This window comes from Merops nubicus, unplaced genomic scaffold, assembly GCF_000691845.1.
Source record: "Merops nubicus isolate BGI_N331 unplaced genomic scaffold, ASM69184v1 scaffold20060, whole genome shotgun sequence".
In the NCBI taxonomy this organism is placed as follows: Eukaryota; Metazoa; Chordata; class Aves; order Coraciiformes; family Meropidae; genus Merops; species Merops nubicus.
Window position 1 is genome coordinate 27946 of NW_008583772.1, and position 23064 is coordinate 51009.

At 41.8% G+C, this 23064-nt stretch overlaps 1 protein-coding gene across 1 annotated transcript in view; it reads left to right on the forward strand.

The window, feature by feature from the left end:
* The window catches only part of LOC103774798 (filamin-A-interacting protein 1-like), a gene marked incomplete at its 3' end in the record, with an annotated part of 38669 nt that extends 21072 nt beyond the window's left edge, over positions 1-17597 (forward strand). The window contains exons 3-4 of the mRNA XM_008942229.1: positions 14435-14608; positions 17419-17597. Coding sequence (XP_008940477.1) covers positions 14435-14608; positions 17419-17597 — 353 coding nt within the window. The remainder of the gene's footprint in view (positions 1-14434; positions 14609-17418) is intronic.
* Positions 17598-23064: the final 5467 nt, after the last annotated feature.

Below are 23064 nucleotides of genomic sequence, written 5' to 3' on the forward strand. Positions count from 1 at the left end.
CAGCTTTCCTTCCCTTCTCTTTTATTTCTCTAGCTGTGACCTTTTTCCCCATTCTACCTTTTTATCATTTCCTCATCCTCATACTGCAGATGCATTGACTGATCTATTTTCCTGAGCATCCTGGACATAAAAACCTAAATCTGCTGTAAATCAAGATCCAGCAGCTAATACTTTAGGCAAGCCCTTCATTTAACCTTTGTCATGAATATATCAATCTGTGTTTTAAGACTAGGTGAATTGTTTAGCTTGACTACTCCTATTGGAAAATATCTCCAGAACCAAAACGTTTTAACGTTTAGCAAATGTATTTAATTTCTAGTGAAATTGTAATTATGCCTAATGAAACATTTTTGAAATTTTGTTCAACCATGCTTTGAAAAGCCTGCCTCCCTCCCTACTGTTTACTGCCTGATGTGTTGTTAGACAGTAGCCTCACACCCTCTGAGCATTTGTTTTGCTGTGCTAGCCATGCCATGTACTTTCAGTTTTCTTTAGCAAAATAAACTTTCCACATCTTCCATCACCTCTTGATTGGCACTGATTACAGCTTGGGTGCATCTTTAATGTCTGTAGCTGGAACTGCACCATGAGAGAGCTCACAGATGCCTTGTACAATGAGTTTAATATTTCTCTTTCTCAGCTGACACGGCTTTACTTGGCTTTCCTGTCTCTTGTTGGTCTGATTGATATAAGCTAGAGAGTTTGATGCTGTAGCTGTAGTTGTGGTGTTTCTCTGTCTCTTTCTCCTTTTGCTGCAGTGTGTAAACTTTCATGTAATGCCTTGAACTGCTTTTGTTTTGAGCTTGACTTTCCTGAGATGCTGAAACAATACCGTGATAGCCACTTAGGTATTGGTTACTTAAAAACACCATGCAAATGCCTGTATTTTCTCTTCGCTGCCTTTCCTGATACTCATGCATTAATATTATGAAATATTGAGCTGCCTCTAAGCGCAAGTGGGGAATATGGGATGTATAGGTGGGTGGAAACCAGATGTGTTTCTTTTGGGTAATATTAAAGTCAGAAGAGAAATTTGGGACAAAATGCCTTGGCACCAGAGGAATGAGTACTTAACAGTGAAGAGAAGGAGTTTTCAATGGTCATTAGCAACATCTCACAGCTTGAGAAGCTGAAGAGGAGCCAGAGTGGAAAGAGGTAAAGCCAGAGAAAAGCGCATGTAGAGTAGATCTGCATAAGTGTTTATAACTGTGAAGTCTTGTTAATTGGTTTTAAATACTTTAGGATTTTCTGAGCGTACCATACAGACGAAATTCAAATTCCCTGAGAGAAAAAAATTGGCATGTACAGAGCTATGAGGAAAAAGAGAAGATAGGGTTAATATGAGGAGGGAGAGATGACTTAAGGAGAATGGAATGAGAGGAAAGAGGTTGGGCAATAGAAGAAAAAAAGTGTAAGGCAAGGAGGAATACAACAGTGATAAATGAAGCCGAGCCGGTGACATGAAATGGGACATAGAAAAGGCAAGATAATGAAGAGAAAGATGGTATCCATACTGTAGCAAAATGAGAGTCTTAAATATAATTCCTAAAAATGTCTGGCATAAGAATATCAGTGCAATGAGTTTAAAAATTCTCTCCCCTTTGACTGACGCTTTGTTTGTGTTTTTCTGGTGAAGCAGGCTTTTGCAAAACAACAAAAAAGATTGTTAGGATAGACTTCAGACCACAAATGCGCTCTTCTATTTTCACTGAATAATTTATAACCAGAGATTAATTTTTTCCGGAATAAGTTTGGGTTGGATTTTGTTTGTTTGTTTGTTTGTTTGTTTGTTTGTTTTCCCCTTGTAGCTTGCAGTCATTACTGTGCAAAGTGCAGGAGATACCATGGGGGGTAAGCAGGGCTTGTCTAACAAGTCCCAGAGTCATGAATTTTAAAATAGAGCCCTGCTGTTTTATGAGAGAAAAGGGGGAAAAAAAAAAAAGCTGAGACAGTGTACTGAAATACAGTTAAATTGTGCTACTCAGTCAATTTTCTGCTCCCTCTGAAATTAAGGGCAGAGGCACTATCAACCATAGCAATGATAGCTATCTCTTTGGTAATGAAATTGCTTTAGAATTATATGTTTTTCAAAGTAATTATCCTGAATAAAATGTCACTGTCACTGGGCAGCTGTGGGCTGAAAAGCCCTTTCACAAAGATCTTTTAACGTCCTCCTCTGTTAATGCCCAAGCTGTGCTTATCAGAGCTATATCTATCATGTTATTTAGGCTTGGAGGGTCAGAAGAGAAAGGAATAATTGGCAGGTGTCTCTTATCCATTTAATATCTCCTCTAGAGTGGAGGGGAAAGTCTGAGCAGCTTGTTTTCTTTTTTTTTTCAAAAACTCTTGGTCTTCTGTCCAAAACAGAACAGTAAGGAGTGCCCTTGATCATCTTTTAAGTTTTCGTTTTGCTCCCATTTGGAGCAGTATGTTTAACTGATGTTCCTTTGAAATCTTTTAAAAACAAATTTACTCAACTGATGTCATTTGACCCTTCCCCCTTCCCCCACCCTTTTTTTTTCGTTTATTTAATAGAAATTTTATACTCGATGCAACAGTAATGAGAAAGCTTGTATCTTTTTCTCATTTTCTTGAGAGAAAGCTCACTCTGTGGGAGAGGACAGGGCCAACCCTTTTGTAATAAATGTTAGATGCATGTATTCTCTGGCTTTAAAATATCTGAGATTCTTGGGAGAGCCTGCAATGAGCATACATCTTATGTGTCATAATGCTGTCCAGTACTCTGAGTCACCAGTTGTTAATTTAACATTGCAGTTGTAGCTGAGTCTGTTTTTATTAACTTTGCTGCCCCAGTTGTCTATTTATTAAGTTTGTGTCTCCTGTTCTCCAGCTGAGGATCAGATAAGCTCTTGAGAGTGAAACAGATTATTTTCCATCCAAAATGAGCTTTAATAAAAACAAATATAAGTCTTTATATAATAATTGTGAGAATGTGCTATCTGAGAAAGTGTCTTGTTTCTAGGGTTAAAGGCTCCACCTATTGGTTGACTAAAATGAGAGAAATGTAACATTTCCACATAGAAAGCTGCTGGCCCTACTTAACATCCTGTGTCTTGCCACATCTTTACAAAATTGCTGGCTTCAGTGTAGAATTTTGCATGATGTCCAAAATCAAATGAGCTCAGTGACTTATTTCTGAGGCTGTGTACAAGCAGCACCAAAAATGATGCACTGCTGAGACATTATGAAAGGAAGCCCTTTCGTAAGAGAGGAATGGTTTGGATTTTGCAAGTGAAGTCTTTCTTATCCTGGAAATGATTGTTTTAATTTGCAAAAATAATAGCATCAATTCTTCCATGCCAGCAAAATGAGTGGAACTGACTAACCCAAGTACAGTTTCTTGGTAACTTCCAGGCGTTTGTCACCTTCAAGTTTAAACAAGTCAGAAACAGGAGTATTGATGTGGTCAGCTTCGTCATGAAAACCCGTTTCCCCAGCTTTGGCTCAGGCAGGCTCACCCGTTCAGGCAAAATGGCATTTTGAAGGGCTTCAGAGTTGCTCCTGGGAATGCAGTGGGAGGATGGAGAGAGGAGAGGATGTCCATGTGGGGCTTGGGGAGGGTGAGGGGAAGGTCAGGCATTGGAGAGGATCAGGGGGATTTCAGGAACAGCAGGAAGTTGTCAGGGCACCATGGGCATGGACAGGAGCTCCTGTTCTGTGCCTTTGGTTACCCCTCTTCTCTAAGTTACATCACTCTAAGAGTTTGCACCACTTCTCTCGTTTCCTCTGACAACTCCCCTGTTAAATAATTTGCTATGCTGGTAGGTGCTCACTGTAATGCAGTCCTACTGTTCTTGCCCATTCATCAGTCATCAGTAACTTGAATGCACATCCGTGTAGCAGAGAGCACTGAAAAACAGCTTTGTTTTGTACAAAATGCTTGTACAAAAGAATGTTGTGTATACAGTTTATTACACATGTATACACACTTACATCTGCTTGTATCCTGCTCGCATCTTATGCTCTTGTCTCCACAGAGGAGGCAGAAGGATTTCCTCTGAGCTCCATCATCCTGACAGCTACAACCCCACTGGCACCAGCTTGTCTCTTGCTCCATTCTGCTCCACGTGTGCTCATTGCTGGCAAAGGACAGCTAGATTACTGTGGAAAATAATACCTGGGCAGGTTTGTTCCCCTTGGAGAAGGGGTACTTATGCCAGCAGCTGCAAGTGCCTCCCCCCTGAACTTCAGGTCAGAGCACCTAATTTCAGATGCTCCAGTTCCTTATGCAGTCAATGAAGCACTTTCAGAGAGAAATTTAGACAACTTGAGTTACTTTTCTAATGAAGATACTTTTAGTTTCCAATGGATTTCATCAAACTGAATGATAGAAGTAGATAAACATGGAAGAAATAAAAGAATATAATGATTGGGGAAAATGACTAGGAGAACAAACATATTGGTGTTAGACGGCTGTATTTCTTGTACTATTCATAATGTTAGTACCTACATCTTATGCATTAAATCTCACAACTTTTCTGGGAAGTATTATTTCCTTTATGGAATGGAAATTGGAGCATGGGAGGTTAATTTTATGTGTGAAGCACAAGAAAGAGGTCCATGAACAATGGATCTCTAGAGTCTTGATCTGGACTGGTTAGCATAAGATTAAGGGGCAGATGATAACACAAGAAAGAGGAAAAGAAATGCCTTTTCTGTTATTACCCTTTCCTTAGTCATCTTTTTTTTCTTCTTAAAGAGGTGCTAACTGATCATAAAATATGTTGCAGTTACAAAAGGAACATAGCAGCTTACTACATGTCTCTAGCAGTATAAAACCATATAAAATGTGTGGGAAATGTGCTGCAGTTTTAATGACTTCCCATGCTGCTATAGTAGCTCATGACTGGCCATTCACCTGGGACATGGAAAGATGCAGATCATTGTCTTATTATGAATAAACCGGAATAGGGACTTAGTTATTTGTGTTTTCATGGCTCGTTTGGAGTACCTGAACCAGGGAGCACTCCTCTGCCTTTGCAAGCATTATGGTGACTAGTGCTGGACAGAAGTAAGACCTAGAGTTGCTTTGGCAATTATCTCATTTGTTAACATGCACACTGCATGATGCTCTGAATTGTGAATACAGTCATTCATGCATTGTTCTTCATGACTCTTCCTGCTCAGATGTCCAAAAAGGTGTTTTAACAGATGTTCCTTCCTCTCCCTGCTGCTAGTTGAATCAATCCATGGTCTCTGCTTGCTGCCAGTCTTCAGGTCACATGCATAATGTTATTACATGGTTAATATTGGCTGAGACTATATGACTGGATAGAGCAAACCCGAACGAGCAGGTTTAGCCACTGTGGTATGTTGCCGAAACATGTAGAGCGTATCTCAACATGCCGATTCATGTGCATAACTGACAGTGACCCCTGGCATTGGTCTCTCTGTGCTGACTGGACCATGACACTGTAATTCTACATGCTGCAGTAACTGCCTCACGGTTTGAAAATATCAAGCAAAGCAGCTATTCAGTGTGAAAATACAAGATGGGATATCCCAGACTCTAATAATTCTAAAAACATCAAGCAGTGTGGAGTTAATACTTCTCGGGGCCTTGCCATGGGATTTGTCTGGCCGTGGCCCAGACTACAGATAATTAATTATGTCAGTGAAAGGCTCTGGTGGCCTGTTTTCTTCAGAAAAAAAGTGACATCATCCATAGAGCTCTCTGGCAATAAAGCAGAACAAAGCTGTGTGGGCAGGAAATAACAGACAGATGTCTTCTAGTGCTCATTTGATCTGTTTCGAAGCTTGCTGCAAGAAGTAATACATTGCTCAGTGCTGCTTCTCCTCCGCTCTGCAATCTTCAGTGTGGATTTTTTTTAAACATAAGAGGCCAAATTAATCTCTGATGTAATTCTTCTGGAGCCACTTCAGAGGGTTTGTGCAGTGGATGAGCTGGTCTATCATGTGCTTCTCCTCCAGTATTGATTTTAGAGGGACTTTCTGTGTTATCTCTATAAGATAATGCACAACAAAATGAAATACACTGTATCGCTCCAAAGGCTTCAAGCAAGGCCAGAAAGTTCTGCATGGTGTGGAGAAGACTGGACAACTCTGTTTCATATCCTCAGAGTCCCGAAGGTTCACTTGCATTTCCATTATATTTCACTAAATTTTTGTACAAAACCACCGATGGTCACTTTGCATTGCTGAAGTCACCGCTCTACCTCCAAATAAATGACGTACTGAGACCAGAGTCCAGAAATGTTAAAGGAAAATTTGTGCAAGTGCACTCCATGATTTCAAGTATTAAGAAATTAAGCTGAGATGAAAAGGAAGAAAAAAAACCTTTGCTGCACATAGAGTACAAGAAAAACTCGGAAGAAATGCTATGTATACACGTCATTAGCCAGCATTTTGCCTTAGCTAGACTCACTGAGTGATACAAACAAGGCTAGTAGAGATAGCTGTTATAGGATATAAAAGTATTTTTTGAGTTTTTAGACAAAAAAGAGCTTAGGATGATGTAATATTCAGTAGAGCATCTAACTTCCCAGCTCTGACAAATACTTAGTGGACTAAGTACATCTGCCCCTGGAAGACTGCTACCCAGTCCCTGTTGCAGTCTGTAGGGATAGTTTGGGGAATAAGGCCCTTAACAAAAGCATCACTCCAGTAGTCTGAGGCAATTTTTATTGCTCTATTCGTATTCATAGCAGCATGACACAAAATGAAGAAAGTGCACTTTCCTTTAAATTATTATAATTTCCTCCTAAGATAAGAAAAAAAGGGAACTTTCTGAGTTTAAACAGGGATTAGTGGATTAACATTAAGAAAGTTTTACAGATACAGGTTTTGGAGTACCCCTGTCTGAGGATGATTTCCTCATTAAAGTAAACTAAACGAACACACTGTATTCACTTTCTGAGGTCTCTAAAGGGAATTTTCAGAAATAAGACTGTTCCTGCCCTAGTGATGACACAGCATGGGCTTGTCCTGGATAGCGCAGAATGCAATGTGAGAACATCCTCCTGATCTCCCTCAGAAGGATGCCTTGAGTGTGATATTTGTTAGCTCTAGGTGAAACGTTTGTAAAGTCTATTGGAATTTAGGAAATCAGCCACTGGTAAGACCACAATGTTACATGGAGAACCTGTGACCTTATCTAGTTTCTGATTTAGTACAGAGCAGCTGTTGCACTATAAATAACCTGAAATATGTGCAATGTAAGTAACAACAACACAAGCAGAAGTAAAGGTTCCTGTCTGTGGTTTGAGAGTTATTTCTTGCAATTGATCACTGGCAAGAAATATATGGCTTCATAAAGATTAAACCTCTATTACTTAGTGCTTTCACTCATGCAGACATAAGTGTCATGATAACTAGAAAAGAAATAGTCAAGATCTAGAAATACCAGATCTTCCAAATATTAAAGAAGTGTATTCCATATAAATACTATTCCTGCTTTGGAATTTTCAAAACATCTTTGAATTCATTAAAAGGTTTGTCATCATGTTATTGAAATATTTATATTACTCTGAAGTTTTTAGATGTATTTTAGATGGCTCCAAATATAGAACTATGACAGAAATAGCCACTGGTAACTGGTTTCAAGAGAGGTGAACTGTGAATTTACAGGGAGGCTAGTTACAATCAAAATTCAGGAGAAGAGTTTAGGAGAGCAAAGGATCTTGAGTTGGAGTTTACTCTCAGCTGACAGTGATTACTTTGGCTCCATTTAGCCCATTAGGAATACAACTGATTTTCTTTTCTGATTTACTAGATTCCTTATATGAAATGAGTTTTATCAGCTCAGTCCCATTTCCCAGGAGACAAAAGGCCTATTGGAAAAATTCCCTGTTTAGTGGGTGCTGAGTTTTGTTAGCAGCTTCACAGGAGAGGCCAAAGACTGTGGGAATGGGGAGAGAGGGCTGTAGTAAATTGCTAGGGCAGGGCATGAGGAGGAAGCCCATCAGAACGATGGGCTTGTGTAACAGTCTTTCCATTGACCAAGAATTTGGTTGCTAGGCTCCCAGTCCCCCTTTACAAGCAGCGGAGTCATGCTATTGTTTCCTAAATGGTTTCAGTTTTATTCAGGGACCTCTTTACATCCTTTCTATATAATTTAAATATTTTACTAGTCACGTAGTAAAGCGAGGTTTGGAACTCAGACTCCTGTTCTGCTCAAGCCAGTGAGCAAAAGAAATCCCTTCTCTTTTATTCTGCCCAAAGTGAGTGTTTCAGGGTAGCCCTGCAAAAAGTGGCCTCACATCAGCCTTCTATCTGGGCAGCTAGCATGCACTCTGGAGGGGGTGAAGCATTGTCTCATATTTCCCAGGTAGAAACACAGACCCCACATCTTAATTCCGTGAGCTTATCAATAGGTAGTAGAGAGGAGGAAAAGGAAAGCGGGCAAAGCTGTGTGGGACAGCAGTGCTCCATGGCCCTTCAGCTCCTCCATGGATACAGTCACGATCTGAGTTCATCAGCCCTTAGATCTTGGCACCTCCAGTAAACAAGAACAGCTGAAGGAATTAACTGAGCACAGTGTCCATTGCTGATACCCACAATTCAGTAAAGATGAAGACAAGCTGGAGAAGGTCCAAAGAAAGGCCATGAAGATGATCAAAGGGCTGGAGAACCTACCCTATGAGGAAAGACTGAAGAAATTTAATCTTTTCTTTCTGGAGATAAAAAGGCTTGGGGAGGACCTCATCACAGTATTCCAGTACTTAAAGGGTAGCTACAAAGAAGACAGAGGCTCTTTCTTCACAAGGAACCACACAGAGAGAACAAGGAGCAATGGATACAGGTGGCACCAGAAGTTTCATCTCAACATGAGAAATTCTTTAAAGTGAGAATATCAATTGCTAGAACAACCTCCTCTATCCCCTGGTGGAGATACAGGTCACATCACTGGAAGTACTCAAGATGCAATTGGACACAATGTTAGATGGTCTCATCTAGGCTGCCTTTCCCACAAATGTTGGACCAGATGGTCTTTTGAGGTTTCTCCCAACCTGAGCTGTTCTATGGTTTTATGAGTTTGATAGATAGTGAGTCTCTAAGCAGGCTTTGCTCCTGGAGAAAATGAGTGCGAAAAACACCTCTCAATATGCCTGGCTTTCTCTGTTCCTTGCCTTCAGAGTATTACTAAGAGGTAAAAGTGGCCTCTTCTTTAGTCTGCTTTCATTGTTCCTACTGTTTAAAGAATCAATTACTTGGAGGCACTTCATTAACAGAAAAATCTGCTTATTTTCAACAACTCACTACCTTAACAGTATAGATAGAAAGTTAGCTTGGAGTTTTCTCTAGGACAGTTTAAATAATCATAGAATCATAGAATCCTTTCGGTTGGAAGAGACCTTTAAGATCATCAAGTCCAACCATTAAGCCATTAGGGCTCTAAAGTCCTCTACTAAAACAGATCAGCCAGAATCTGTCAGGGCTGGAAGGGACCACAAGGGTCACCCAGTTCCAACCCCTCTGCCATGAGCAGGGACACCTCCCACTAGATCAGGCTGTCTAGAGCCTCATCCAGCCTGGTCTTAAAGACCCCCAGGGATGGAGCCTCAACCACCTCCCTGGGCAACCCATTCCAGGGTCTCACCACTCTCATGGTGAAGAACTTCTTCCTCACATCCAGCCTGAATCTGCCCACTTCCAGCTTTGCCCCATTCCCTCTAGTTCTGTTGTTACTTGAGATCCTAAAAAGTCCCTCCCCAGCTTTCTTGTAGGCCCCCCTAAGATACTGGAAGGCCACAATAAGGCCATCTTGGAGCCTTCTCTTCTCCAGACTGAACAGCCCCAACTCTCTCAGTCTGTCCTCGTAGGAGAGCTGCTCCAGCCCTCGGATCATTCTTGTGGCCCTTCTCTGGACACGCTCCAGCAGGTCCATGTCCCTCTTGTAATGGGGGCTCCAGAACTGGATGCAGTACTCCAGGTGGGATCTCACCAGAGTAGAATAGAGGGGGAAAATCACCTCCCTTGACCTGCTGGCCACACTTCTCTTGATGAAATTTTCTTAATGAAAAAACAAAGTAAATTTATGCATTTCCTAAATTCTGTGTCTTGACCTTAAAGATCTTTGCTGACTAATTGCAGTCTTCCAGAGTTATGCAGATAAGTTTCCTTATGTTACAAGGTGTTGCAGTATATGATCTTCTCATGCTTGAATACTGTCTGTCATCAGAGCACTAACAAAACAAAAAGAAGGACCTGAGAGATAACTGTCCTATGCCAAACATCATGTTCCTCCTACCAAACCAGTGAACAACTTCCCTCTGGGATTTATACTCAAGTTTACTTCCAATTTGAAATCTCTTCCTTGTGTTTGTCTCTTAGCTTATGATTTATGCTAAACAGCACTGAGCTTTGAGACAAGGGAGGCACCTACAGTAGATATCCACCAGTAGAAACAACTTGCCAGTTGGTTCTGTCTTCTTGGCTAAGCCCTAAGACCTTCTTTTTAGCTAAGACCTCCCCGCCTTGAGCTTCTCATATCTTTTTTCAGGTACATGTGTTGAAGTAGCCCAGGCATTCTCCAGGATTGTTCTGACTTGTTTTCTGGTCTGTATCTTGCAGTTTAATATAGTGATAGCTGCTCACTATACATTGAAAGAAAGCTTCTCTACATGAGATCTCTTCTAGTTGTTTCAGTGGAAAATTGGTCAGTTGGAGGAAACATGAAATCACGAGCTACACGGTCCTGCTGTTTTAGCTCCTTCCCTCTGTATTATCCTGAAGAGTTTCAGAGGCACTTACTAGAGTTTGAAAATCCAGAGGCTGATAGGAGGTTTGGATGTCTCCTGGGCCGCTCTCCAACTGTTGTGGTTTGAGGCTTGGAATGGGGTCGTGACCTTCCAGCAACTGGGAGGACCCCGGGTGGGGGTGAACCATTGTATTCCCTCCCCTTCCCACACACACTCTGATAAGAGGCAGGGAGTGGTTTCTAATTTCACTCCTGCCTTGGAGCTCGGAGAGGGAGGTTGTCCTTTCACTCCGTGGGACCCTGGAACCATTTCTGAGGGTTTTGTATATTTTATTTTTTTGTACTTTTCCCCAAATCTTTGTATATATTATTTTCCTTACCTCCCTTTTTCGTTTTCTGTTCCCTGTTAAACAATATACTTCATTTTTTTTCCAAAGTGTCTCTCTCTCTCTCAGGTAGGGGAGCGGCGAGTACATAGTTCTGTTCCGTGTGGGTCCTGCCCTGAACCCCTTTTTACACAGAACCAGGACACCAACCTAGAGTAGCTGCACTTCAGAATGTTCCTATGCTGGGGCTTATTGCTGACAAAATAAAACCAAATTTCTCTCCAGTTTATTATTAGCACAAAGCCCTTTTTTTTTTTTTGCTCCAATGTTTCCTAGCAACCTGAGTGTGCATCTGTTAGTTTGCTTTTCACAAACTGGTATCATAGGTCCATTAAAACTGAGTACATGTTATCTTTTCAGCTAATTCACCGTCAGGGGCAATGGCCAAGCCCAGAAAAGGCAGCAGGCAACTTGCCATGCTAACGTGATCTAGATTCTGAGTGCCTGCAGAGTGAGAGGTGCCCAAGAAGGGATATGTGAGTGGGGAGCTGTCTGCACCCTGGGGATGCTTCCACGCAGCCTGTTCTCAGACTGGGTACCCTCCCCTTGGGCTGCAATGAAGGGTTTCCAAGGGCTGACAGCCCTGCCCTGTCCCCTGGAACTAAATGTCACTGCTTGATTTAACAATGAAGCAATGAATAGTGGTTTTCTTCAAAGCTCAGAACTGAGCTTGGACAGCTTCTTTCCTGCCTGAGGTACCAGTTCCTCCATTCAGCATCACCTGCACCTGAGGCTCAGCTTCCTCTGGCTGTTGGGAGACCCAAACCGACAGCTTCCAGAAACCTTCCTTAGCTGGCAAGTTATAAGCTGTTCCAGGGACTCATTCCCTCATGCTGAAGTTGCTCCATTTTAATCGCTAATTTTTAAAGACTAATGAGGCTGGAAGAAAACTATGCATGGCAGTGCACAACTGGACAGGGGCTGGGGCACTCTCTAAGAGCAGCATTTAGTCCCTCTGTCAGCTATTACGGTATTAAATAACCATTGCAGGGACTGGAATCCAGCTCTTTACTCTTCCAAGTCATAGTATTAAATCACCATGCCCAAGTTCTCTCTGCTTGCCTTGCCTATCCCTGACAATGTTTAATTATACCATCTGGGGCCCAACAGCTTCAACAGGAGAGAACGAACACATCCTTCTCCCCTTATGAATACCCCTGGGTCCGAGGTGTGCCTGTCCCTGAGGAGTGGGGCAGGGGGAGGGCTGAAGCTTTCTGTGCTCAGGAACAGAATGAATCAAAGTTTCAGCATGCTTGGTTGTGGCCTTTGGTGCATAGGGTAGAAGGTTGCTGCCCACTCATCCTGCTGTTCTGGGTGCTCTATTTGCACAGTGCTCTCCCTGAGCACACCTGTGGCATGGAGCCCCTGCTGCAAGACACACAGTGGGACACTAAATTCGTTCATTGGGGCAAGACACAGATATGGCCCCAAAACTGTCTCTTCTTAAAAAGGCCCAAGACATGTCATAAAATCTGGGTATTTATAAATACCCTTAAACTCCCACGCTATCCTATTAGACTTTTTAAGGGCTTTTCCTTCAATATTGAAGCATTGGCTTCATAGTAACAATGACAAAAAGATAATTGTTATTTTTACATGGTTATAAAAAGTGATAGATTCTCAAACCTGCCTAAAACTTTCCTAAAATAACATTTTCCTGTAGCGTGAGTGACATATTTGCAGGACGTGATGTAGTGAGGTGTACATGCTCTTTTGGCACTCAGTGGGACTAGCTCGCATAATTCACTTGTAGTTTTGACAGCCATGAATGATGCACCTTTCCCAAGCTCATGCTGCAACAACATTAATAGCATTCCAGGCAGTAGTTTGTATCTTGAAGACATGCACAAAGCCTGTACTTAAGGTTACAAAAAGTTGTGGAGAGTAAGACACTACATCTAGCTGTTTACAATTAGGCTAGTTCTCAATCGAGTGCTGTGACCTTTGCCTCAAGCTCTTTTTTTTTTTTTTCTCTTTTTTTTTCTCTCTTTTTTTTTTTTGTTTGTTTTATTTTCATGTTATCTTATTTTATTAAAGAAAAAATAAAAATATCAAATAGTCCTTGCCATTTCCTGAAATTATTTTCTTGCTCATTTTAAAAGCAGGTGTTTTTGTAGTGCTGTGATGTCTCTGTGGTACTGGGTAAAGATTTAAGATTTGCTACAGGGATAATACACAGTGCCACTATGAGCACTGTGGAAAAGCACGAAACATTGGTCAGCCCATAAATCCTAAACAGTCATTGCTTACATAGGAGTAGGATTTGTAAGGGATTTTTTTCTAAACCTTTCTTTAAACCTTACTTTGCTTCCCAAACTAGCACGGGTTGAGTGTCAGAATGGCAGGCGAGAGAAAAGTTGGTGCCCATACTCTTCTGCCCCCCATGCCTTTGGGCTTGTGCGACAGATACTCCCCAGGGAAATCCAGGAACTCTGTTGTGCCCACCGAAAACTTGTACCTTCTACAGCCCCTCCCTGGATCATGACCTTACGAACCTGTATTGAAGGACAAGCAAGTGCCCTACCCCCATTTTACAGATGGCTTAACAGATGTCGCCAAGTATCATTAGAAACAGGGCTCAGGATTAAGCACTTGTCTGCAGCAAAGCTCTAAAATGCCCCTTATTCATAGCCAGGTGGCCTTGCAGAGCAGTCTCGTCATGCCCAGATGCCTGGTCATGCTGCATGAAGCTGGGGCTCCCACTCAGGGCAGGGATCAGGACCTGGGACCCACACTCCCCTTGGCCAGAGGAGCACCAGTGCTCCCAGGTATGCTCCCCACTCCTGCACCAGCAGCCCTCCACTGCTGCCCGATGGGTTTGCTCAGCCTCTTTGGGTCTGCCACCAGTTGTGCCAGTTAGCTTTGATCTGTAACATTTCTGGGCTTTTGTTTTAAACAAACAAAATTTAGAAAACTCAATTTTAAAGCTTACTTGAAGAGAATATTTAGTCAGAAAGTCAAGTGGGGAAGGAGTAGGAAATACTTGATTTGAGGCTCTGTGTGAAATACTAATCTAGCCCACTTGTGCTGCTTCTTCTGCTCATCTCCTTATTCCAGTCAGGGCACAGCAAGGGAAGTGAGGAAGGTAAATATCTGAAGAGGCTATAGCTGCAACCTAGATAATAGGGATCATAGCATCCAAATGTAATGGCAAGCAGGAATATGGTAACTGCCTTACAAGGACAACATTCAGATTGCACGAATCATGTTTACTCTGGTATCTTCCAGAGTTTTTATATTTGCATTGTCAGCCCAGCATTCTTCTAATTTATTCTGGTTTTGTGTGTACAGTCCCTACGTATGAAATGACCCTATATTCCCTGTTGGTTATTAGGTTGGCTTATGGTAGTGATTTGCAATGTTACAGGCAAGAGAGGATGTGATCCACATGCTGAAGACAGAGAAAACCAAACCTGAAGTTTTAGAAGCTCATTATGGGTCTGCAACACCAGAGAATGTGCTCCGAGTGCTACACAGGGATGCCATCCTTGCCCAAGAAAAGTCTATAGGGGAAGACGTCTATGAGAAACCAATTTCAGAGGTAATAACTTCTTGATTTATATCACTATGCCTGTGCAGGGGGAATCCTAATGAGAAGCAAGACTCCACATATTTTGGATGTGTGTAAAACACATAAGAGGGTGACACAGCATTTGTACAAATCACAAGAAATCATAGAAAAATTGAATATTCTTGTTTATTCAACTGCAGAATAAATCCTAACCAAAGTCACTGGTTTGAACAAAAACAACAAAGAGCTTGTATGGTCCTTGGGGTTGGTGCTGTTAAGTGAAACTAAAATCTTTGGGTGCTATATTTAGGGTTTTAAAATTCCTTTCAATTACAGGCTCCACTCTACTGCTCACAACACTGGTAGGCAGTCTTTGGTTTTCTTGGCATATTAGACCACTGTCATTTGAGTAGTTAGGAGAAGAAGACCTTTAGAGATAGACTTTGACCATATTTATGGGATCATAAATCCATAATCGTTTTACATCACTTAAGCTCTAGAACTGCAAAGTTGGTTCAGCTCCTAAAGAAGATCTGTAGGATTTGATCCCTTTCTGTAAAACCTAAGCAATAACTGAATCTAGAATTGACCTGGGAATGTCTGAGGCCAGTGTGAATGCCTAAATAAGCAGCCTCTGCTCATATTTATAGCTTCATAACAGTCCAGGGCACAGAGAAACAGCATGCAACAACATACAATATAACATACTGTAGCACCTGTCCAAATCTTCATAGTTCCTCCTCCTAGAACATTTAATTTTTTTACCAAGGATTGTGTTTATCACAGTATATATTTGTAATGTATATTCTCATTGAAGCATCTTCTGGAATTTTTTTGGGATAACAGTAAATAAAGAAAGCAAACTTTAGCATGTCAGAGCATGCGTGAAATATGGTCCAAGCAGATTAACAGAGCTTAGCAGGGCTTTTGTCTAAAGAAGCTGATAATTTGATGCGGACTTAAGTATAAAACTTCTGTCATTTGTAGGTCTACAGGGGTTTCTGTTAGAGCAAAAATAGGATGCCAACAAAATGTTTGAAGTGCATGAAATGCTGGGCTCTGAACCCTGAGCCCCGAATTAAGGTTGACATATGGGTGATTCTCACAGCCCTTCATAAAGAGGTGGTGAGTTTGCCTTATAGCTTCCCCCCAGGGTGCGGCCGGCCCTGCAGGGAGAGCCAGAAGGGAAACGAGCCCCAGGGGTCCCGCACTGAGTTGACAAAGGTCAGGTGTGTGCCTGGGGATAAAAGCTGGGACCACTTGCAGGGAGTTAGGAGTGTCTGTCTGTGGAGTGCACTCCCCAGAGCTTCCTGGTTCAGGGCAGACCTCCTGACTCTCCCTGGAGCTGGGCCCCAGTCTGCTTAAGACCTTTGTGAACGTGGGCTGATCGGGTGAGAGTCACCATGTGGGCACCTTTCTCTTATGTGCTTAGCTTGCTGGTCTGGCTGTTTCCCATGCTAACTATGGGCAACCTCGGGGCTCCGTTTGTACCACCTGTTGTGGGCCGAGTTATGTAATTTGTGGGATCGTTGGGGGTGGCATCGATCATGTACAAGCTGGTTGACCTGTTTGTACCCCCGGCAGTCATTCATATTGTAACATTTTTGTCTACAATACAGTCTGTGTATTGGTTCATCTTCCTGCTGGCTGTATCATTTTTGTTGGGCCTGGTCATTGGCAAAACACTGCAAGAGACATACTCTCAAAGGCTGAACTCAGCCTGGCTCCTTTATAAAATGCAATGACTCTTTTACTTTTGTTTTACTTTTTGCTCTCCAAAAGTAATGGTAAAAAGTAAAAAATTTGCTTTGGCAAGCAAATTGCCGTGGTCCTCCTGTTCTCTTACTTCCCTCAGTTTGGTGAGGCACTCTGTGAAACAGCAACAGCTTGGTGCAGCCTGGGCTGAGGAAGATGTGATTCTGGCAGGGTAAGGGCTGGGTGTGGGCAGAGCAGGTTCTGCCAGCTGCTGTGCCATGGGCAGGCAAGCACAGAAGTGCCAGGGCTGTGGGCTGCCTTGGCAGAGAGGAGGATAGAGTTTGAAATCTGCTTCAGAGAAACACTGAAAGTAATAACACGAATAGCCGTGGTGGCTTCAGAGTGCTCTAATAACTTTTCAGACACACCTCCCTGGCATTAGTGTGTCAATAACAATTGTCATATTAAACTGATTTAAAAAACAAACAAACAAACAAAACAGAAGACAAAAAAGGTAAAATGTTGCTAATAAAGAAAATTCTGTCAAAAAAAAACAGGCTGGGGGAAAACCCAAAGGCTTAGAATGAATTGTATTTGGTAATGTAAATCTGAATCTATGCTGAATCTAAATAGTTTAGACTTTTTCTCTCAACAATCCTACAGGTGCACTGAAGATGTATAACTCAAATAAAAGCCTTGAGCTTACACGTTAGGCTCCACATCTAGGTGTCTGGTGCACATACAGGTGCATGAACTCGGGCTCCCAGGATCTGAAGGCCCGTATGCTGCCCTGCCCTGGCATTTGCTACAGCTTTTCCCATATGAAATGGTGGAAGTGTGCATAATACCTCACCACAGGGGAAATTCTGCACTGCAACAAAATTATTTCTTAAGCTAAAACTAAGCAAAGTTCTGTCCTTTGTGTATCTGAGAACTGTGTAAATGTTTATTGCAAACACTCCGTCCAAAGAAATAACTACTTTTACAGGACAGTTATTTTTATTTCTAGTCACTGCTTTATGTAAAGCCCAAGACATAAAATTACGGGACTCGCATTTACCAAACACAACATTGTTGGTTAATAAATCAGATGAAGTAAGCAAGGAGACCTTTACAACAGTGTGTTCTCCTTTCCTACAATCCAGCTGGACAGACTTGAAGAAAAGCAGAAAGAGACGTATCGGCGCATGCTGGAACAGCTCCTGTTGGCAGAGAAGTGCCATCGCCGCACAGTTTATGAGCTAGAAAATGAGAAACATAAACATACAGACTACATGAACAAGAGTGATGACTTTACCAACCTCTTGGAACAGGAGCGGGAGAGGTGAGTACCTGAGATGGGCAGAGTATCCCCAGCATCCCAGAGCTTATCAGCTCAGCAGTGACACTGCTGACACGGTCTCACATTTTCTGTGTTTAAATGGCACTGAACTCGTGCGTAAACCATTTGTAAATGTCAGTCCATCCCTGCTATTAGTAAGTGCATTACTGTGCAAGTCTAGAGTTGGAGGAATACCATTGAACGTTCCTGTAGTGTACGTGTGAATTAAGAAAGGAATTTGTTTTGAATGACTCATGCCCGTTTTGGGTTCACCTCCTGGTAGCTTTTGATCAGACATTATTTGTGTTGGCAAGTTTGGGACTGGCTTGCTTTGCTAGGCGCTACATTTTGTGAAGGACGGGACACTGTCACAGCAGGAGGACGGGGTAACACAACACACATTAGGATACTGGCATACAAGTGGTAGGGACTTTGCCATGCCCTTTGCATTTAGGCTTGCAAAGCCACAAACCATTCGCATTATTTTTCTTATTTTTGAAGATGCATGCCTCAGGTAAGATCTATGTTCCCCTAGAAGAAAATATTTTCATGTTTTATAAAACGTCCCCAGCCTGCAATGGACTATGTGCAGTGTTTATCTCATGGGGTCACATGCTCCAGTTTTTTTATTCAAGTGTTTGTCCTCCTTGTGGGAGTAATTTGTTCTCTGACTCTGTAAGAAAAGAAAGAGCACCTACCTTAGGTGAAGAATGAGCACTCAGTAACCTCAAGCCTCAGTTTTTCAATATTAAATCTTCAGGCTCATACCAAGCTGCTTGAAATCAATGTACAACTTTGTTTTTTCTTTTAAATATTTTTTTTAAATAAAAGTGCTGAGGAGAATACTTAAAGCAACTTCAAAGAAGAAATGCTTTTGAGGAAACCACAGTCTGGTGGCAGACATTTGCAAAAAGCCAGGAGCTAAATTGTTCAGTGTATTTCCTGAGCTCAGTTCAGCGCCAGCTTTGAGTAAGTGGCACATGAGCTACAGTGACCATATTTCCTGGTTTAATAACTGCTGGTTTTCTGTCTCTCTATTTTCTTGGGTTTATTGACAAACTTTAAAGGACAAAAATGCTTCTGCATCTTAGTGATTTGATTCTCTTAGCAGAAAATAAAAAAAAAAAATTGTTGTACTTCCAAGTAAGAAGCAATTTCACATCTGATTCTCATAGATGACATTTTTTCTCTGTGCTGAATATCTGTGTATGTGTGGACATGCAGACAACTGAAATGCTACAGAAGTTGTATTAAAATTCCATTTACATTTGTCTTTCCATTTTAAATTCCCTTTAATTTGACAATTGTTACCACCTTATTACTCCACCTCAAGTCATGAAGGCCACTAATTAGCCGAAGATTATGACCTCTTTTGAACTCACTCCCTTCAAAGAACTATTAAAGTTTTCTATCTATCTCACATTACTACTGTTGAGATATCAAGTATCATCTCTGCAGGCATTTTCTCATACTCTTCTGTGTGTTTTAAACTTCAGTTTTTCTATATTCTACAACTTTTGGAAAAGCAGCAATGAAAAAGAAATGAGAACTTGAATTTGAACTTCTATTGAAAGCAGATCTTTAAAAGCAACTAAATCCACTGGCTTTAATTGCCAGTGCCTCTGTACTGTCGGCTACTGCTGAAGCCCTTTTGAGTTATGCTGAGTGACATGGGAAACCTGATGTTTGCTATCTAATCCACTTTGTTTGTCTAAGGTGCTAATGAAAAAATTCATTAAAAGTTTAGTAACGGCCAAGCAGAGAGAACATGGCATGTAGCTAAACACAGAAAACCAAGCATGCACATCGCTCCCTCTTCAATGTCCTCCTCCCAGATCACTTGCAGAGCAGATTAGCAAAATCAGGACAGCCTGGAAACCACTCACTGGTGTACAGCCTTAAATGATCTCAAACTCCTCACCTTTGTTTGCTGAGTGCACATGAAAGTGAGGCTGCACCCACATCTTTGTAGGTATTAAAAACTGCAAGTAGTATCTTTTGAGGGCTATATTCATTGAGAAAGAGAGTGATAGGATGACTTCTCAGGAAAGCCCTACAGTGGCAAACAGCAATAGCTTTTTGTTAAAAAGAAAGAGTTTGTAGTAGAAAGATGAAGTTGCCATAGGCTAAGACATACAAAAAACTCCCATACTCACTTGATCTGCATATTGGGACAGAGAACTGATCTGTCCAAAGGCATTTCTATGCTTGTATAGGCGTACTTGTTTTATAAGTACCACTCTCTCTCTATAAATATAAAATACAAATATAAATATATATGCATATATATAAAATTTGGTTTACACTGGTGCTTCAAGGCCTGAGGGTTATTTTATTAAGAGCTGAACAGACTTGTAGTCTCCATGAAAAAGAAAAGGGACATGGAGGTGAACTTTGCCCATCAGCCACTCTGTTGCACTGGCAGTTATAATGTTAATGAGACAGGGTGAGCCAGAGGAAGAACAGTCCTGTGAGACGGCCATCTCACAGCAGTCTGGTACAATGAGAACAGTAATAATTTCTGTCCTGGATCTAAGTAATTTAAGCGGTTTCTTTCCTCAGAGTATTTTATCAGTCTTTCCTAACCATTGTTCTCCACACCAACTTTCAGAGGCAACATCTGCTTTTGCTGCCCTGTTAAAGTTTGAACAAGATAAAAAGAGAAATACTTTAAGAGCAGAAATATGCCTCAGTTCTAATGTATTTCTAGCACTCTCTTAATGTATTTACTTTGGAATATTTTTTTACATACACTTTCATACATTATCTCTAATCCATCCACAACAATTTGATATGAAAGCAAACAGTCCCTATGAGGGACTAATTATTAGGTCAGCCTTGCACAGGAAGGAAATAACAGGAAAACATGATTTGTCAAGTACAATTATTCTTGAAAAATATAAAAAGGAGAAAATTGTACACAGGGATCTTCAAAATGTAGACTGCTAGGAGGGGTAAATGGAGAGAGCTGGAGTGCCTGTCTGTTGGTGTTGGCTCTGCAATACCAAGTGCAACTAAGCTGCAGAAAGGTTGTGGAAAAGGTTGGCATGTTACAGGAAAAAAGTAATGACAACTAATTGCCAGATGGAGATGAAAGTAATCTGCCATTTTTATTGGGAAGTGCTTCTACAGACATGGTGGCTGAAGTGTTCTGCAAATTTCCCTATAGGGTGCTGTAATAATATCTAAAGGTGGGAAAATTTATAAAGTTAGGGAGAGTATTTTCTGCTTTTACCATTTGACCAAAATTCCCCTTTTGCACACCTGCTCACCTCAGCTGCTGTTCATGTAACAGCTGTTTGTCCATAGGAATCCATCTTCCTGGAGCCTCCTGCCAAGGCTGAGGAATAAGGTGAAGAGCTGGAGGCCCTTAGGTCCCGCTCAGAGACCTTTGGTGGCAGATGGTGGGTTAAGGATTCTGTGGTCTGGCAAGTAGAGAATGAGGGGTCTGACTGAAGCTGCATTGACAATGTGTCTTGCAGTGAACACCTGAAGAGCAGGAGACGGTGCAGCAGCAGCTGCAAGGATAAAATTAGTCCTCCCAGCATAGGCACCTCCTGATCTTTAGCCATGCTCTGGAGAGTGAGCTGTTGGCATGAGCTGGGACACCAGCTGAGGTGGCTGCAGCCAAACCAGCTATTGGCACTTCCCTGTCCCAAAAAACCTCTTACGTAAAGCAGTGTTAACATGAAGTGGTACCCGGTTGTTCTCTGTTCTGCCTAGTCCCAGCCCTCTTGCCTTCCCTTTTAAGGAACTGAGGTAGGGGGGTGGGGGCAGAGAGATCTTAAGGATCAATGATAAACTTTATTTGATCAGCAAGGCTTTTTCTTCTAGTGGAAAAGGAGAGAGCTCTGTGTAACCTTAGCAGTGCTTCAACCTCTCAATTGACCTAGGAGAGGAGGTTTAAAATCTTGACATTTTTAGAGGTGCTAATCTCTAAACAATTTGTCTTGTACTCTTCTTTTAATCCAGTTTGTCGACAGCACATTTTGCTGCTATTAAAAGCACTGGAAGGCTCCCACTGATTTTAATGGTTCAGGTATAGGCTTGCAGTGAGGACCACTGAGACAGCGGAGCAGGATTGAGGGCAGAAATAGCCTGAAAGCTTTCAGAAATGGGGGGAGGAGGGAGTTTCTTTCATATGCATGGGACATGGTCTGCCAAATAGAGGGTGCAATGCAGCAGAAAGGCTTTGTTGGAGCTCATTAAGGGAGATCTGTGCAACTGCTTTGTGAGTAATTTGATCATATCCAAAACTATCCCCGAGAATGCGGAGACTCTTTTACCCCACCACACGACGTGTATGTAAATACACACTCAGTATCTAACACTTACGTACTGTCTATCTGAGAGCATCAATGTTGTGTTTAGTCACATTTTATTGTAAGACTTCATGGAAGTGTTGAGGATTTTAGATTGGGTCTTGCTTTCCTTGCTGCAGCTTTGAATTATTCCTTACAACCACAGCGATGGTGTTGCCAGTGCACTGAAGCATTTCACATTTTCCTCAAAGGCGAGGCCGAGGATTCAGTCTGTACTTCCTAAGCAGTGCCCTGCTAAATCTGGTTTTAGTTAAACCCTCTTTTTGAAGTACATGGCCATAATTAGATCTTCTTAGAGGAGACAGCAGGACTGTGACCCCAGATCTTTCCTCCACAAAGTTTCCTTTCAGTCTTCGTAAAATTGTCTCCTCTCTGCCTCCCCCATCGCAGCACCCCCAGCAAGGAATGCACTGGCAAGTCCCTCAGAGGCCTGTGATAATACATTCCTCTCAGCTTCGGTCATCCTGGCACGGAGATGCTCTTGGCTGCTCTGCTGGTGATGTCATTCTGGGCCCACATCACCTGCAAAGGAAACTGATCTGTGAGCAATAAAGCCCACAGCCGTCTTGAAACAAAAGTGGGAGTGTTGATGTTAGCAACTTTTTAAAAATCTTTTTTTTTCCTCCCCTTTTTGCATTTCTGCTTTTATTACCCACGTTCCCCTTCTCCCTTTTCCCACGAGACGGCAGCACCAAGCCTTTCACTGGGAAGCGTTTGCCTTTTTGTTTCCCTTTGTTTTGTGGACCCAAGCAAGTGTAAAGGCTGGAGTGTGACATAGCTTGGTGATTTTGTGTGCGGTACCTTTCCAGTTTGCATTTTTTCTTGATTTTTATGGCAACTGTAAAATAAAGAGGCTGGCAGGGAGAGAGTGGGGCATAGTATCCATCAGTCAATTCCTTGTCTAAAGAACAATCAAGCCAAAAGTATGAAGTTCTCAGGGCTAATAAATCTCTGTGATTTACCAGTTTAAGGCCAAATTCTGTGTTAAGAAGAGCCCCATACAGAGATATTGGGATGAGGTTTATAGTGCAAACATATAGCACAGATTTTGGCCTGTTACTGTGCAATCTGTTGGTGATTCTTTTAAAGTCTGGAAATTAAGTTACTTTACAGGAAGATTTTTGGTATTTTTTTCCTTCAGAAGTTCT